Raw genomic sequence first — 17,719 nt, forward strand, 5'->3', positions numbered from 1 at the left:
ATTTACATAATTCTTAACTAGTATGTATACCTTTAAATTAATACATAGTTAACACCAGATAATGCAGTCATATTTCAAAGTGCAGCCCATTCTTTTTCATAATTTTGCGGCTGATGAAGTACCGCACATCTTATTTCATAATGCTATCTAAAACAGCTTTTTTAGTAAGAAAAGCTTAAAGTCGTTTTTTGTATTTTTTGGGTGTCGGTTATATTATGCAAAACTTTATTGTTTATATCTGGCGTACAGATACGTTACCTCGGTAGCGTTTACGTGATGCCGAATAGGATCAGAAACGACCTGCGTATGAACGAGATGTTGGTTCCTGTTTGGCGCCCACTGCTGGCGAAATAATTACATGTTCTTGGCGACCCTGTGCTTTAAAATACGGCATCAGAAACGCGAAGGATGCATTAAAGGTAAAGAGGAATGGCTTCTAGTTTCTGTCAGGAAATTATCCAGCTCGGATTAGACGATGTGGCCAGACATGTATAGTTTCTGCATTGTTCAGATTATCACGAGATCACAGATTTTATAAATGCTTGTCAAGCGATGGCATCAATTATTCACTACGTAGGAGAGCTCCCCTCGGCTCGTGATGAAGGAGTGTGCACATTTTTTAAACGTCCGGCTTACTTCAACTAATAAGCAGGAGCCTCCTGTCCAACAGTGCGTCCTGTTCCACGATGTCTGGGAGGCGACGTGGGCGCTGTTTCTAGTCGCCCTCGTCGCTCTCCTGGTGATGCTGGCCATGCGCTACAAACGGAACACTAGAGCACACGAGCCCAGAGGGGAGGCATTCTCAAACAGCGATCAAGAAGGGGCGCAGGTGGGCAGCCAACAAGTGAGTTACGCCGACTGGTCATTGTTGAGGTTAAGGGTTTGATGAATCGTTATCACAACTGACGGTTATTTGTAGAATAAAGAAAAAATTGCATTTTAACAATCATGTTCATTAATCCCCTACATGAGGAGGACACCCCTTTCTATTCGTATTAAAAGAAAAAGACCCGCTCCATCACAGCGACATCCCCGTCATCTTCACACCCTGCAACTGTTTGCATTTGGCCCACTATATCGTAATTCGTCATTTTAAGAAATCCGTAAAATCTGGCTAGTTTTGTTATTGTTTAATGTTTACTTGAAGAGACACATTATTGGAATGACCGCCACAAGAAGGATTAAAACTCAAACGGAGAACTCCAACATTGATATGAATTTTTTAGCAGATATTGTATCTAAAACGATTTTCACATCACACTGATCGTTGGTAGATTAGGGGCAAGTGACCTGACCTACCTAGTGTCTCAGACTGGGGGATAAAACCTTTACTTTGTGGTAAGGTCAATTCGTTAACAACAACGTTTAACGGTGTTCATCGAATCTTTAATTAAGGATGCATTGTGTCCGCATCTGCTCAGTTCAATAGGGAAGGTAAAGATATTGACTTCCACCCATTTTCCAAACCCACTTGTCTAGCATTAATGCCACAGACAGACATAAATTAAAATGATCCAACTATTCATGTTCTAATCCGTTTATCAAGTTCAGGGACAAATGAAAGAGGGCGTTCATCACAGTATCCGAGTTTGGAGAGAGTAGTAAGGCTGTGTATGAAGGTAATGAGCTGGAAATCAAACAGACCTTTTCTACTCAGAAAGTTGGTTTCCAGTGAAAGCCTGAAATAGCCCTTTAATCTGCTTGCAATCTTATTATACAATTTTAATAAAACTCTGAGATGAACGCAACCTGAAAAAATGAAGTGCTTTTCACAACAAAAGATGTTCCATGAATAAAGGAAAATCTTAATTTCTGCGTTGTATAATAAAAACAAAGTAGTTGTAAATTTTGTTCCAAATAATTTATTTTGTAATCTTCTGATATTAGGTTTACTATGCTTTTACATGTAATTTTTTATTAAACCATCACAGCACTACTTCCTTATGGCACCTGAATCCTGGATTCAAATCATGGTCTAGACACTGTACATATGGATCTGAAAATCTTTGTGGATTTTTCTCACAGTAGTGTTTTCTATCCACATCTCAATACCTACAGGTTGAATAAATTAGTGACCCTAAGTTGGCCCTGTGTCAATGTTCTGCAGTTGACTGGCACCCCATGCCCATCTGATTCCTGATGTTATCCCTATGCTTCCATGATGGATTATATAGCTCATACAACCCTGGACTAGATTAACCAGGTTTAATAATGAATGGATGTTTGGCATAGTAAATATAATAAACATCCAAGTTCAGAATTTCTCAAGGTGACACCTTACTGTTGATGCCGCACTTTCCATTTGATTTATATGATAGTTCTTACCAGTCCCATTTATTATGTTCAGTAGGTTTATTATCAGTGAGAGATCCATTTATTCGTACATTTGCATTACCAGAAAGAGGTTTTGATTGTAACAGTTTAGATATGGAACTCATTTCATGGTGCAAATATAAATGAATCTTTGGTTAAAGACAGTATTGATAATTTATAAATTTATATATTATAAATTATAACTTTATAAATTTATATATCTATATTTTCCATATATCTATGTGTCTTTTTTTATTGAACCTGATTTTTGTCATCATGGGGGAGTGGGCACTATCATTTGCAATAGGCATTTTCTGTAGGTAACTGAATAAATAATCCAATATTTAGCCTGATTTAAGGTATATTCTGTTAAATTATTTTTACTGAGCCAAAAGTTTTATTTGCGATTTTAATAAATTAAAATCCCTGCTCATAAAACCTTGCTCATTTTTACAAGATTAAATAAAAAGAATTTTTTTTTAATTCATTTTATTGTAATCATTCCATACCAATCAATTTTTACAAAAAGTAGGATTGAGAAAAAGTCTCGACTTATTCTCAATAAAAAGGAAATATAATGAAGCAGTGAATAAAAATGGAACACAGGTTATGCAGTCATTCAATACATATTGCACCATGTAATGCACATATTGTATTGATAACCATCAACATAAAAATGTATGGTGCACTGCACAAGTATAACATTCAGAGGTAATGGATTGGAGTGAGCTACCCAGGGTGCTTTTAGTTATTCAGGACTAGGTCTGCTTGCCACCTTCTGCACCTCCTGCATGACTCTCAACAAACTTTGCTATGATTCTGTTTTTTTCCCTTGGTTGTAGTGCTTTGTGCTATCTATCTATCTATCTATCTATCTATCTATCTATCTATCTATCTATCTATCTATCTATCTATCTATTCTTTTGTTGATAACAGTGGTGGTCAATGTGACATTATCTTTCAAAGGGTATTTAATAGTGTGGTGCATTGCAGTTAATGTCCATGATTTTGGATCCTCCAAGAAAACATAACTCTTATGGCCCTAGGAGTGAGTTTAAAAGAAATTTTGGGGCTTCACATTTTTGTGTGGTACTTCAACATTGTTTTTGTTTTGACATATTTAGGTTTCTCCTCTTGGTTTGTTTTGATCTCACAGTTCTTTAGTGGATTCAATTTTGTTATTTCATATAGGTTCGGAGAAAAGAACCGTAAGACAGACTACCTTTTGTGGCAGTTTGATCCAGATGAGGATAAAAATGATCCAGAAAATATCTTACTCCCAAGAAGGACTCCTAGCAGCTACCTTCACAGAGGAACGAACCAGACTTAAATTCTTTAATTAAGCAGGCGAACTCTCAAGAAGTTATTCCCACGGAAGTACCTTTGGGTAAAACATTTGTAACCATTAGCCTTTGGGATAAAGTTCATCTGTGGGTTCCTGCCTCTACTAATTTTGGTAATTTGCAAATTTATCAAACTACCAAAGCACAATGTCTGGTGCAAGCAAATGAACAGATAGATAGATAGATAGATAGATAGATAGATAGATAGATAGATAGATAGATAGATAGATAGATAGATAGATAGATAGATAGATAGATAGATAGATAGATAGATAGATAGATAGATAGATAGATAGATAGAGTGTAAACTCATATAATATCCTTATTAGATCTAGACATTGTTGTGGTCTACCTGTGGGTCTTCTTCAACCATCTCTACCTCCAATCATCTGTGGGAGGAATTAAATAATTTTGTTATACATCTCCCCCATCTCAAGGAGATACAAAAATAATGTCAGTGGTGGCTGGATTTTCTAATTGTGGTCATTTTGTGTATCTGAAAAAGCTACCCATCACTAGGAAGTTTCGCAGTATATTCATTAAGGAAAGAGTGCAAATTCTAATAGATCCAAAATGCATTACATGCTCAAGATTAGGTATTAAATTGAATTTTACTTCTGGATACCGCACTGAGAACAATGGTCAGACTGAGCATTTCATCAAGATTTGGAAGAACAGTTAATGTGCAAAGTGAACTATTTTCAGTTTGACTGTAATTCTGCCCTTGGCAGAGTTCTTCAGAAATACGCTCTAGAATGTGTTTTTGGTTTAAACTAACCCTTCTCAGTTTCCCTAGAGTGATCTCAGTTCTGCCTGGGCTTGACGGGTACTTATCTCAACTGAAAAATAAAATGGAATTAGGTAAGAGAAAAACAAAAAATGGGTAGGTAACTCTCCTAAACCTTGCTGACCACAGTTGTAGACATGTCTCAGAGTTTTGGGTTGGGCAAAAGATGTAGCATACTATTGAAAAAAATTATTAGAGGATCCAGTCTCTTTAATAATAACAATAATTCATTACATGTATATAGTGCTTCTCTCACGGGACACAAACCCATGATCTCCTTACTGAAAGGCAGTGAAGCTACTGCTGCATTACTTGTAACTCACATCAAAATTCATTGGATCTTATAAATGTCTTGAGAAAATTAGGCTGGTCACATACATTATAAATTAGCTATTCTTGTCCATTTTAAGACAGATACATATATTACAATATTAGAATATATACATATTTCACATTTATTGGCTTGAAGTCAATTCAAATTAGCCTTTTTAGGAGACATATCGAAGGTGGATGGTGAACAGGAATATGAAATCAAGAAATTTTGAACTCTTGTAGACTTGGCTCAAAGGTATTTTATTTTGTACATTGGCATTGGCACAGCCCTGAGGACAGGTCTAGGGTGCCTATTCTTGGCTCCAGTTTGCTGCATCATTTCTATTTGTGATATCTATCCAGGCAAGATGGCTGTGAATCCATGCTTTAAGACAGAGGCCTTGTAATGATTTTTAAGGTTATAATTTCTGTACTTACGGATTTTTGTGATGGTTTTCTTTGTTATTGTTCTAGCTGTGCTATCCATCTAGGACAGGCTGAAGTAATCAAGTTAGGCCTCAGCATTAATGTTTGTGGTACACAATGCAATGCATATGTCATCATTATATGCCATTTGGTATAGTATTCATAAAAGCAATGTTAATGTTTTGAAGAACCATGTGTTGAAATGTAAAATGCAATGCATTTTATTATTGAAAATGTTTGGAAAGCACCATCTTTTGGAATGACAAACAAAAAGCAACTGGACCGACACTTATTCTTTTATTAAAGTGGATTATTTTATTTTATTTATGATAATCACCATCAAGTGACTACTTAAAGACACATTTAGTGACATCATCTTCTGGAGGATATTTACATACTCAAGGTTTTGGATTCTCTAAGAAAATAAAATGTTTGTGGTGCTATTAGTGGGTTTAAAAATACTTTTAAGGCTTTAGACTTTTTACTTTGACATTATCTTTGTTTAATGCATTGCTGTTTCTCGTCCCTGTTCTTTGACCCCAGCATGGATTTTTCATCTTTGATTTTCACTTTACCATCTTCCATTTTTTATAAATTTTTTTCCTCTCTCTTTTTTCCATTGTTTGACAGCAGTGCCGCCCCTGACTAAACTGGGGACATAAGCGGAACCTTCTTCTTAAGCTTACAACTACCCATCCTGAAATCCACTACATTAGTAGTGAACAAAGAAACACGCATCACAAACTTAAATATACATTTTTGAGTTGCTTCATTTATAAATGTAGGCCTAATTAGTAATAATAATAATAATAATAATAATATAAATACTACTACTACTACTAATAATAATAAATAATACTATTACTGCTGCTAATAACATTACTACTACTGCTAGTAATAATAATAATATTACCACTAAATGTGATAAATAAACTTACTTAATGCAGAATAAAAACCATCGAAATAAAACTGAATATTTAGAAATTTAAAAAATGAATATGTGGCTGTATCACCTATACGTATAAATTTATCTAAACTTCATTTTTGTCTTTCCAATGATAATAGATAGCAATGAGGCATTAACTAAATCAGTAATGTTAGCTGCCAATAAAGTTAACCAACAATTGAAGTTAATTCGAGCTGATTGCTTTTTTGTATTTCAAAGTTGCTTGTATGGTGGTTTTCCACAATTCAGCCAATAGGTAACCATTATATAAGAGACCCTGTGTGTTAGTGAAATTTACAAATGTGTTTTAAATGCAACAACACTCAAAGCATTACATATGCCGACTAAAGTTGTGTGTTGGTCCTGAGACCTATATGGTGATAAAATAATTAACAACTGGGTCAGCTATTTACAGTAACATGAAATAATCTGTGTTAAACAATCAATATCAAAACTATTACACATAATAATATGGTGACTCTGTTGTTACTCCAGTAAATTGCTAGCTTTAGTGCAGTGGAAGTTAATGTTATTTTAGCTAGCTTACTGGACGTTTGGCAAATTTAGAGTTCTAAACACACCTGCAAGTGTTTCTTCATGCTTTTGTTTTTATCTTGTCTGTGTTCCTAACTGGTGTTGACTTGAAGCTATCTCTCTTCTCGTTAATGGAAAATGATCACAGCAGGTGACAGTCAACAATGTTCATTTGACGATTCCTAAAACAGAATAACACCATTAGCTGGGTCCCACACCATGTTGGTTCTAAGATCGTGAGCCTCATGCACGGTATGTTAAGTTTGTATAGGAAGGGGTGGCTCTGACTGACAGGACAGTCTTACAGTCTATGTATGTGGCCAGAGCGTTGCTGTCAACTGTAGATCTTTGAAAAATAATAAGAAAATAGGAGGCAGTCTACCCAAGGATGTTTCTTGGCATAAATAATCTAAGCAAGGAGTATCAAACTCAGATCCTGGAATGCTGCATTTGTGGAAGGTTTTCATTCCAGACACTTTTTCATTAGTAAAGTATGTTCCGGTAGCAATAATTGGTTAATAATTAAAAAAACTGGCACGCAGACTTATTCTGATAAACTGGAAGAACCCAAACTCTCCTCTTTTAAGTCAGTGGGAAACTGATGTGTTATATTATTTAAAATTGGAAAAAATCAAATACTCAGTTAGAGGATCTGTACAGACTTTTTTCAAAACATGGCAGGATCTAATCAGTAATATTTTAAAATAAGTTTATAAAGCACAGAGAATTTATTAATTTAGGTATTTTTACAAGCCTTAAATTTTACACCGTTTGGCTTGCTCTCTCTCTCAAGGGTGGGGATCGATCTGTTCTTAGCATAATTCTTTTTTTGTAAAAACTTGATTGCTATGTATTGATTGTAATAAAATTAATAAATAAAAATTAAAAAAAAAAAAAACTGGCCTGGAAAGGAAACCCACAATCATTTGGGGCACCACATCCAGTAGGGTGTGCCTGGCCCACACAGAAAAGACAGTGGTTCTGCACTTTAGCCTCAAAAATGTATACAACTTAGAGGCCTAAAAGACAAGAAATGTTCCTGAGTCTAATGCAAGTTTATACAGTGTGTGGTCAAATTCAACCTGTTGAAGAAAAGCATCCAGACCTGGAACTCCTTGAAAGTCCATCTCCTTTTATAAATTCTTTTCAGTTCATACCTACAGCTACATTGAGATATGATGCAAATTACAATAGACTTACCTATTTGTGCAAAACCAAGGTGGCCAACTGCCAAAAGAAGTTGTGCTCTAGGCAGCCTGAAAATGTATAATTGATGTGAACCAATACCTGACTTTCCAGGCACTTCATATATAGATACAATAATAAAAATGATATACATCACAATGTTATGATGTTAATGGGCAGATATTGTTGGATTCCATTTGAGTTAATCAATTTTGAACTATGTTTTACTGTGTGTTTAAACAATTCTGTATGCATTATGTAATTAGTAATTTATGAAGTTGTAATTGCATTTTACTCATGAATTTGTTACTGTGCCCTTGCACTCATTGACGAGTGCTATACAAAAATAAACTAAACTGAATTTAATTATTTTTTATACTTTAACATTTTAGAATACTGTACTGATTGCTACTGAAATTGCCTAGAGGATTTAACCACTGGCCCTTTCATAATGGGGCTCATAAGCACCAATTATTAATAGACTGTGCTAACTTTCTCATTTTTATAACTCTCTTAAAATCTTTTGTCTTATTTTTGTGCTACCTACTTGCGTTTCATCATGTCTAACATGATTCCTTTTTACTGTTCAGCATTTTTACAGGAGGTTAAAAGTTTCAGGAAAAATACCATTAACAGCATCTTACCCAAATGTCCTCCAACCCATGAAATGCCAAAAAGATGGGGAAAAGGATGAAGACTTTGGTGCTCAACTCCTTGCAATACAGATCGAGATCCAAAGGCTTGACCAGCTGGTCACAAAACTTGAAGACAAAAAAAAGAGCTGCGAGAGGCTTGCTGCCAGAGTGACAGAGCTCACTGCCGAAAATGAAGAGCTTAAGCGACGGCTGGCAGAGGCCAGTGGAATAAATGAGAGTCTGAACATTAGGCTTGATGGCTTTGAAAAGTGTAGAGATGAGCTGAAGGATGTGGAAGAGGACATTCAATCGATACTGGGTGAAATGTGTCCGAAAAACAGCTCATCACAAAAGAGAGTAGAAAAATACAAGGAGAAAAAGAGTCGTCAAACTGTGAAAGATGTTTTGTGTGAAGCTGAGGTCAAGTACAGATATCTAAAGGAGCATTATGAATTCATCCTGAACGAATATGATGCTGTGAAACAGTACACAAAAACCCTTGAAAAGGACAAGCATGATATAATCTTGGAAAACAAGAGTATGGTGAAACTTCTGGATGAAGCTAATGATGCCAAATTGAGACTTCGAGAGGAGCTGAATGCAATGAAGAAACAGAAGGCTGCAGCTGACTTAAGAAATGAACAGTTGGAAAGAGAACTCAGAAATATGAGGGAGGCTAAAGCTGCAAAAAGATTAATAAGCAAACACGAGGACCTTGATCTGTTTGCAGGCATCAGCAATACAGTTGCGGTTATGGATCAAAAGTTAAAGACCATGAAACAGGAAGATGTGGCTGAACTTTCTTTCAAAGATGTCGGTTGAGGAGGAGAGGCCTCAGAATCTGGTTTGTATGCAGGGTATTTGTTTTTGAATTTGTTGTAGTGTGGTACTGTGGTGCTGTGGTTAACACAGGGATAGATCACCCAGCCAGGGATGAATCACCAAAAGAATGAGCTGACATTATATTATCTATAGCAGGAGAGCTTATAAAAACAGCAACTTTGCACAGTCATATGTGCTTTTTCCAACTAGTGTGGCAAAAGGCAAGCATTTATTTTAAGCACAGCAAGTCACCTCAAAGAGCCAGGTAAAAAGCAGAGAATCAGTCTGTTGTGGGGCTTGGCACTGGCACTACACTATAAAGGTGCCTTCAGAGAATTAATTTGCTTATGTAAATAGAAAGAATTTCCACACTATTAATATGCTGCTCTATAGTCCACAGAAAGTGTTTTGCATTGTGCAAGCATGTAGTGTGCTGCATAATGTGGCACACAATCGTGGCTTGCTCCTACCTGAAGAGATGCAGTATGATGACCCTGACCCTGAACCACCAAATGATCAGCCAAATCGGAGAGCATTACAACTTTGTTTGAATGTAATTCGCAGAATGTAAAAACAGGTAATCAGATGCAGCATTTATTTTCGAATCTGTGGTCAATATCACATACTACAGCCCTTATATTCCTTAGTTCATTAGCCATATCTCTTACAGCATCCACTATTGCATTTTGTGACTCCAAAACAGTGTCCGTCAGCACACAGCCAGATGGTCGCCCAGTGGTTTCCGAGGCAGAGGTGTGTGAGAAGCCTTTTCACGTCAATGTTGATATCTGACCACTTTTTTTTACTTTCTTGTGTACAAAGTATAGGGAAAGTATTGTAATTGTCCAAAAATTCTATGTCAACATTTTGATGAATATCAACATTTTAGATCTCCCTGTGTCCAAAAATACAATTTTTGATATTATGTCTGTGTGTGTGTGTGCATGTAAATACAATAACTTGAGAACACTTTCACTTAGGTCAACCAAATTTTGCATACAGGTATTAGGTACAAAACTTTGATTTCTATCAACTTTTGGGCTATTTCCACTAACCAAAGTGGTACTTTACCTTTTATTCGTACAGCTGCAGAGTCTGATTTATTCAACTTTACTTTTATAATAATTGTTCAATATATTATTCTATGATTTGATTTGTTGTCGATGGTTCTTTAATGTACATAATATCTTCATATGTAATACGCTACCGTGGCTGTCCATTTGTCTGTCTAGAATTTTAAATCACCTGTAGCTCGCAAACCGTTTGACCTATTGACCTTAAATTTGGTACACAAATTTAAAGTGGAATTTTACGTGACCTCTACTGTCTGCTTTCTGGGTGATGATTTTTATTGCTCTTTTTTTATTTTATTGTAGAATCAACTCTCTGCAGTGCGCAGCAGGGCGGCCGTGTGGCGCATGCGTGCGGGCGCCATTCTCATCCCTACCACCTTTGCCGTCACTTCCTCTACCTCTTCATATCTTAAATCATTCTTGAGGCAGATAAGAAAAAACATACTAAGCAATTGCAACACAAAAACTGACTTAATCAGTTTTAATGCGAAAAGATGCTGACGAAAGAAGCAGGCTGCTAGAGTGGAGAAAACGAGCTGCTCACGAAGCAGCAAGTGCAACAGCCTCTGAGCAAATGAATGCTAAATTTACAGAGAAAGAGTATGAAAGCAGTAAGTCAAGTGTATTTACAACTTGTTATCGTGCAGTATGCTCCTCAAATATCCATCCCCATCCACATAACTGAATATACTTGAAAGTCTAGGGGAGACCCCTCCTGATTTTTTATTTCGGGCACTGCACGACTTTCTAAACTTGAAGTTATGAGTGTCCCTGCCATGATGTATTGCTACACCAATTTTCTTTTGTTACTTATACAACTACTTAAGCCAACAAATAGTATTTTTTTCCTTGCCTCCACTTTGCATTTGCTGAAATTCTTATTTTTCCCACATGCTTTTGCCATTGTCTTTTGCACAAACCCAGAATGGAAGGGGCTATTTATATTGACTTGCATATTTAAATATTCAGAATTCTGGGAGGAGTCAGGGTGTGGTTGTAGGCACATGCATGTTCATTACATTTCACGTTTTTTGGGACTTATAAAGGGGAAGTGAATGCAACTTATTGTACACACAGTTTTATAAATCTGGATTTTTTTGTGCATACTCAAATTTGTGGTGATTTTGGGAAGATTTTTGACTCCCCAGGATCCTACAAAAAGCAAGGTTATAAAATTCATCTTTTTTGTGATTTTCGCTATGCACTGTTAAAAAAAGGTTTGGGGCACCTTTATATATGGAGATCATTCAGTCCATCATGTTCGTTTGTTTAGCTAATATCTAAGCTGTACCAATACCTCATTGCTACTTCTTAAAGATTGGAAACATTTCTGTTTCAACTAAAGGTACAGGGCTCAGTAGTTTGTTTCAAATTTCCACAACTCTTTATGTAAAGAAGTGCTTCCTGGCTTCAGTCCTAAATGCACTTCCCTTTAATTTCTACCAGTGTCTCGTAGTTCATGGTACACTGTTATGTTGAAAGAATTCAGCTGAATCTACTTTATCAATTCCTTTGAGAATTTTGAAGACCCATATTAGGCCCCCGCATAGTCTCCTCTATTCGGTTTAATTTTCTGAGTATGTTGGATTAGGATATTAGGTCAGTCCTCCACACATTTATGATCAAACTGATCAGACTACATAAATTTAAATAGTAAATGGGAGGGCTCAATGTAAACACGTTAGAAATTTAAAGCAATCATGACACAGTGGAATTTAAAAGTACTACCATTGTGGCTCATTGAATAGTGCTGCTGGCTTTCACATCCAAGGGCCAGAGTCTAATACAGTGGACCCTTGACTTACAAACTCAATTCGTTCGCGAGGGCTGGTTTTAACTCAAGTTGGTTGTAAGTCAAGACTATTTTTCCCATAAGTAATAATGGAAATACCCATAATGCGCTCTGAACCTCCCACAGCAACACTTTTCATAATAAAAAAAGGGTTGTATAATGTGCATAATAATAATAATAATTTTTCTAATGTATTAACCAAAAAGTTATAAAAAGTGCCTAGCCTACCAGAAACAACAATTTCATATTGTACTCACCATTTAATTTGACATCTTTGGGCTGCAGGAAGGGAGGAGGAGGAGAATGAAACGGAAGATGGTTATTGTTTAGAAGGAGCCTCCTTATGCAAATCTTTTCTTTGTAAAATTGTCGAGATGGTGGATTTCGACATGCTGTACATATTAGCGAGATCGGTCACGAACGCCACTCTCATATTTCCGCACAATTTCCTTCTTCGTTTTGATTGTGATCGCTGTTTCTCAAGTTAATAATGACAGTAGTCGAGCACTCAGTTCAAAGCTGGTCGTGTTGTTAACTGCTGTAATAATACACTCCAAAGCAAGCCAGTGCTGACTCAGCCTGATGACATCATCATGTGCCGCGCCAGCCCACTAGCTAACATCCCTTAACAATCACTTTCTTTACCTTTGTTACCTTCTCTTCCTTCCTTAGCAATTATGCGTCTTGCTTGCCATGGTCTTAGTGAATTATATATATATAGATAAATCACTGCACTGACCGAAATTACGTCCACAAACACATGTATCTGGGCTCCGACTGACGCTTACGAACGCTCTCGGCTGTTTGTTTACAATCGCATACACGTGACCGCATTCGGGTCGTAACTCAAGATGTTGGTCATAAATCAAAACGAAAATTTTGGTCGTAAATCAAGTTGTTTGTATGTCAGGCCGGTTGTATGTCAAGGGTCGACTGTACATCTAATGTACTCCAGTTTGCTTAAATGTTCCAAAGGTGCATATGCCAAGTGCACTCTCAGATGCCTGTCAATCACAAGGAATCACAAGGCATTTTTATGTATACCCACATTCATACTGGATGAATTCACAATGGGCGGCACAGTGGCGGCGCTGCTGCCTTGCAGTAAGGAGACCTGGGTTCGCTTCCTGGGTCCTCCCTGTGTGGAGTTTGCATGTTCTCCCCATGTCACTGTGGGTTTCCTCCGGTTGCTCCGGTTTCCTCCCACAGTCCAAAGACGTGCAGGTTAGGTGCATTGGCGGTCCTAAATTGTCCCTAGTGTGTGCTTGGTGTGTGGGTGTGTGTGACCTCTGGTGGGCTGGCGCCCTGCCCAGGGATTTGTTCCTGTCTTGTGCCCTGTGCTGGCTGGAATAGGCTCCAGCAGACCCCTGTGACCCTGTGTTAGGATGTAGCGGGTTGGGTAATGACTGACTGACTGAATTCACCATATAGGTGCGCCAAACTAAACAAAGAACTTCATCTGTTTGAAAATTCATGTTTTGAAATAACTGCACAAAGGGACGAGCAGGAGAAAGCTTTATTTTTGTATGACTCTGTCTGTCTTAGACATGTGCTGTTACTGCCTTTTTAATTTGACATCTTTGTGGAGAAAACCTGACCAAAAAAAAAAGGGAAGAGCATTCAAACAACGTAGACTGTAACCAGCATGATATTCAAATCCAGGCTGTTAGAGCTGTGAGGCAGCAGCACTACCCTTTAGATCACTATGTCACCTATAATATAAATCATGCAGGGTAAATAACTGGACAGATGTGACCATGTTCTAGCTAGTAGCTCAAACCTTCAACAACTTGAATGTCAACCCCCTTTAAGGGAGTGCAACAAATCTGCTAGGATAAAGAATCTGTATCTTAGCTTGGGATTCACTTAGCTCAATTGATTGTAGTACAGTAGTACAATCTAGCCTGCTGTCATGACTGTGAGGGCTGAAATCTGTTCTAGACAAGTTTGGATATATGACAGGAAGCAATCATGGACTATTCAGAGTATAACCACACATGTAACCACCAAAAACAAATCTGGATGTCTTTAGGATGAACATGTATCTGAAGAAACAAAACCCACTGCCAGAAGTAGAAATTACAAACTACATGGAGAATTGGATTTGAAGAGTCTTCAAAGAGCTGTAAGGCAATGCTAACCAGTGGGCCACCATGCTGCTACTTATGTAATGGTTTTGAATTTTTTGGTCTTAAGTTTTTATCTGACAACTTGGGATGGTACCGTGAAAAAAATATTTGCTCTTAAGTATTTTTTAATTGAAAGGGTAGCCTTATAATTTAAGTGAATGTAAGGGGGTTTGAACACTGCACAGTATGATTAATCTATTATCTATTTCATGTTAATGTTGGAGGGATATGTGGCCCATATCGGCAGGACTGTATGCCAGGTCAGACCAAGCCTTGAACAGAGGCACACACTCGTGCATGCTTGGAATCGTAAATTAAACTAAAATGTAGATATTTAGGAGCTGTCATTATTTTGCAACTTAGTAAATATTTCTGACATTAAAATATTTCATTTATGCCATACATTGCCTCATAGCTCTGCAGTCCTGACTCAAAAATCCTGGACCAAGGTCAGCTTAATTGGAATACTGTATGCTCTTTCTCAGAGTTTTGTGGGCTTTTCTACAGGTACTCTGATTTTTATATATCTAAAAGACATGCATGTTATTGGCAACTCTCATTCTGAATGGGCTAAGTGGGTTTAAAAGAGATTGATTTGCAAGAGCCAGTTCTAATAACGTATTCCATTGAATGCTGTGCACAAGTTTTCTTAGTGATGAAATCAGTTTGTCATTATAACTTAATTCTCAAGGCACATCTTAGTGAGGTAATGAGTTACCTTTGAATTCACTGAGGGATGTTCAGGGTGGTCTTACTGTAAAAGCTTAAAAGGAATTCAGTGGGAGAGAGAAGAGTGAGATACTTTGTTCACAAAACAAAACATCTTCTTCTTTCAGCTGCTCCCGTTAGGGGTTGCCACAGCAGATCATCCACTTCCATATCTTTCTGTTCTCTGCATCTTGTTCTGTTACACCCATCACCTGCATGTCCTCTCTAACCATATCCATAAACCAACGCTTAGGCCTTCCTCTTTTCCTCTTCCCTGGTAGCTCTATCCTACTGCACATCTTTCCCAGCTCGGTCCCTCTGTCTAGCCAATCAGTACAGGTCCTTTTCTCCCTCCTTAGTGTCAAACCTCTCATACGGCTCATCATGCGCCTTTTCTTTATCTTTCACCACCTCTCTCTTCACCTTGCGCCTTATCTCCTTGTACTCTTGTCTACCTTCTGCATCTCTCTGACTATCCCACTTCTTCTTTGCCATGTCTTCCTCTGTATACTCTCCTGTATTTCATCATTCCACCACCAGGTTTCCCTTTCCTCCTTTCTCTTTCCAGATGTCACGCCAAGAATCCTTCTTGCTGTCACCCTTATTACATCTGCTGTAGTTTCCCAGCTATCTGGTAACTCTTCACTGCCACCCAGTGCCTGTCTCACCTCTGTTCTTCCGTCTTCTTAAAATATGTATTCACCACAGCTATGTCCATCCTTTTGGCAAAATCCTTTATCCTCTGACCTTCTTCATTCCTCTCCTTGACACCATACCTACCCATCACCTCCTCGCCTCCACTGTTCCCTTCACCGACATGCCCATTGAATTGAATCACCACTTTCTGTCCCTTGGGTACACTGTTCATCACTTCATCCAACGCACTGCAAAAATCTTCTTTCTCACCCATTGCACACCCAACTTGCGGTGCATATGCACTAACAACATTCATCATCACACATCCAATTTCCAGCTTCATAATCATTACTCTGCCTGACACTCTTTTCACCTCCAAAACACTCTTGACATACTGTTCCCTCAGAATAACTCCTACCCCATTTCTCCTCCCATCCACACCATGATAGAACAATTTGAATTCACTTCCAGTCCACTTGACCTTACTCCCCCTCCATTTAGTCGCTTGCACGCACAATATGTCAACCTTCCTTCTCTCCATCATATCTGCTAACTCTCTCCCGTTACCAGTCATACTGCCAACATTCAAAGTTCCTACCCTCAGTTCCACTCTCTTTACTTTCCTCCTCTCCCCCTGCCTCCAGATTCGTCTCCCCCCTCTTCTTCTCCTTCTTAGGCCAACAGTAGCCCAATTTCCTCCAGCACCCTGTCGGCTAACAGTACTGGTGGCAGTCGTTGTTAACCAGGGGCTCGACCGATCCGGTATGGAAATGTGTATTGTCCGCATATTGATTTGGCAAAAATTTTACACCGGTGCACTTCCTGACGTAACCGTCCCCATTTATCCGGGCTTGGGACTGGCGCGAAGAAACACACTGGTTTGTGCATCCCCTGTGGCTGGGTTCACAAAACAAAACATAACATAACATTTTATACTTAATAAAATGGCATGTCATAGTTAATTCTTTGTGTCATTCACAGTTCCTCCTGTGCACATTGGGATTCATTTTTGGGGGAATCCTTTTTGCCTCTATGACCAAAGTAACAGGTGTTGGCAAAATGTATTTGAGTGTGCTGCGCCTGGTATGATTTCCTACAGTAACATGCTCCAGGTCCCTTGTCACCCAAAATAAGATAAAGCGGATATGAATTATCTGGTTGTATTTATGAAACCCAGGATTAGGATTAATTTTGCTATTTAACTTTACTGCTGTGGGCTGGCGCCCTGCCCGGGGTTTGTTTCCTGCCTTGCGCCCTGTGTTGGCTGTGACCCTGTAGTTAGATTATAGCGGGTTGGATAATGGATGGATGGAACTTTACTTTAAGCACCTCACTGGTCTAGTAAATGTTACTAATTTGTTTGGGTTCTGAATTTATGGAGTCTTGCAGTATTGGGTTAAAATATTCAGCTCAAATATTGGTGGTTGTCAAGGCAGACATATTTGTTATTTAAAAAAAAATTATAGGCAAGCCCGAGTTAATATATGATTATAGGAAAGTTGTATCTGCAGTTAATATCCTCATATTCTTTTTCTGAAATTGCAGGTGGAGTATAATACTTGCCCGAGCTGTTCCACAGACCGTGTCGCCCAGAAGCATGAAGCCTTTTACGAACAGAGATATGCTGCTAAGATCCAAATCATGGGAAGGCCATGTGAGACCCCAGCTGGAGACAGAAATCTTTAAAGCCGCGGTAATTTCTCATATTCTATTTAAATCACCTGGCAATTCCAACATTCAGAAAATATTCAGATCCCCTCACTTTAACACATTTTGTTATGTTGCAACCTTATGCTAACATCTGGAAACTTTGTTTATATTTTTAATGTATACAGAATTGCTGACCACACTTCATCAGAGAAGGATTACAAAAAGAAACCTGAAGAGAGTCAGTAGGCCAGTCATCTCTGGCTGTGGAAGGTCCCTGGCTATGCTTCATGTTATCACCAACCATTGGCATCCAATGATAGAGCGACAAAATCCCAAGTGCATTCAGTCATTTCATCCATGTTCCAGCTGAGTTTTCCTGATCATGAGCCATCCAAATCACAAACATCATGGTGCATAATAAAGCCAAA

The 17,719-nt window shown here is 38.0% G+C and overlaps 1 protein-coding gene across 1 annotated transcript; it reads left to right on the forward strand.

Annotated features, from left to right (window-relative positions):
- The first annotated feature begins 544 nt into the window (after positions 1–544).
- On the forward strand, positions 545–17,719 carry LOC120534945. The gene is made up of 4 exons (XM_039762451.1): positions 545–844; positions 8,437–9,325; positions 17,187–17,334; positions 17,477–17,719. Exons 1-2 carry the CDS (start codon positions 599–601, stop codon positions 9,301–9,303), a joined length of 1,113 nt encoding a protein of 370 aa, XP_039618385.1. The 5' UTR covers positions 545–598; the 3' UTR covers positions 9,304–9,325; positions 17,187–17,334; positions 17,477–17,719.

This window comes from Polypterus senegalus, chromosome 9, assembly GCF_016835505.1.
Source record: "Polypterus senegalus isolate Bchr_013 chromosome 9, ASM1683550v1, whole genome shotgun sequence".
Lineage (NCBI taxonomy): Eukaryota > Metazoa > Chordata > Cladistia > Polypteriformes > Polypteridae > Polypterus > Polypterus senegalus.

What these genes read in the sequence shown, in the direction of transcription:
- LOC120534945 (XM_039762451.1), top strand. Translation starts at nt 599, where the DNA reads ATGAAGGAGTGTGCACATTTTTTAAACGTCCGGCTTACTTCAACTAAT. An exon ending in CGCAGGTGGGCAGCCAACAA is followed by an intron (nt 845 to 8,436) that starts GTGAGTTACGCC and finishes TTTACTGTTCAG; the next exon opens with CATTTTTACAGGAGGTTAAA.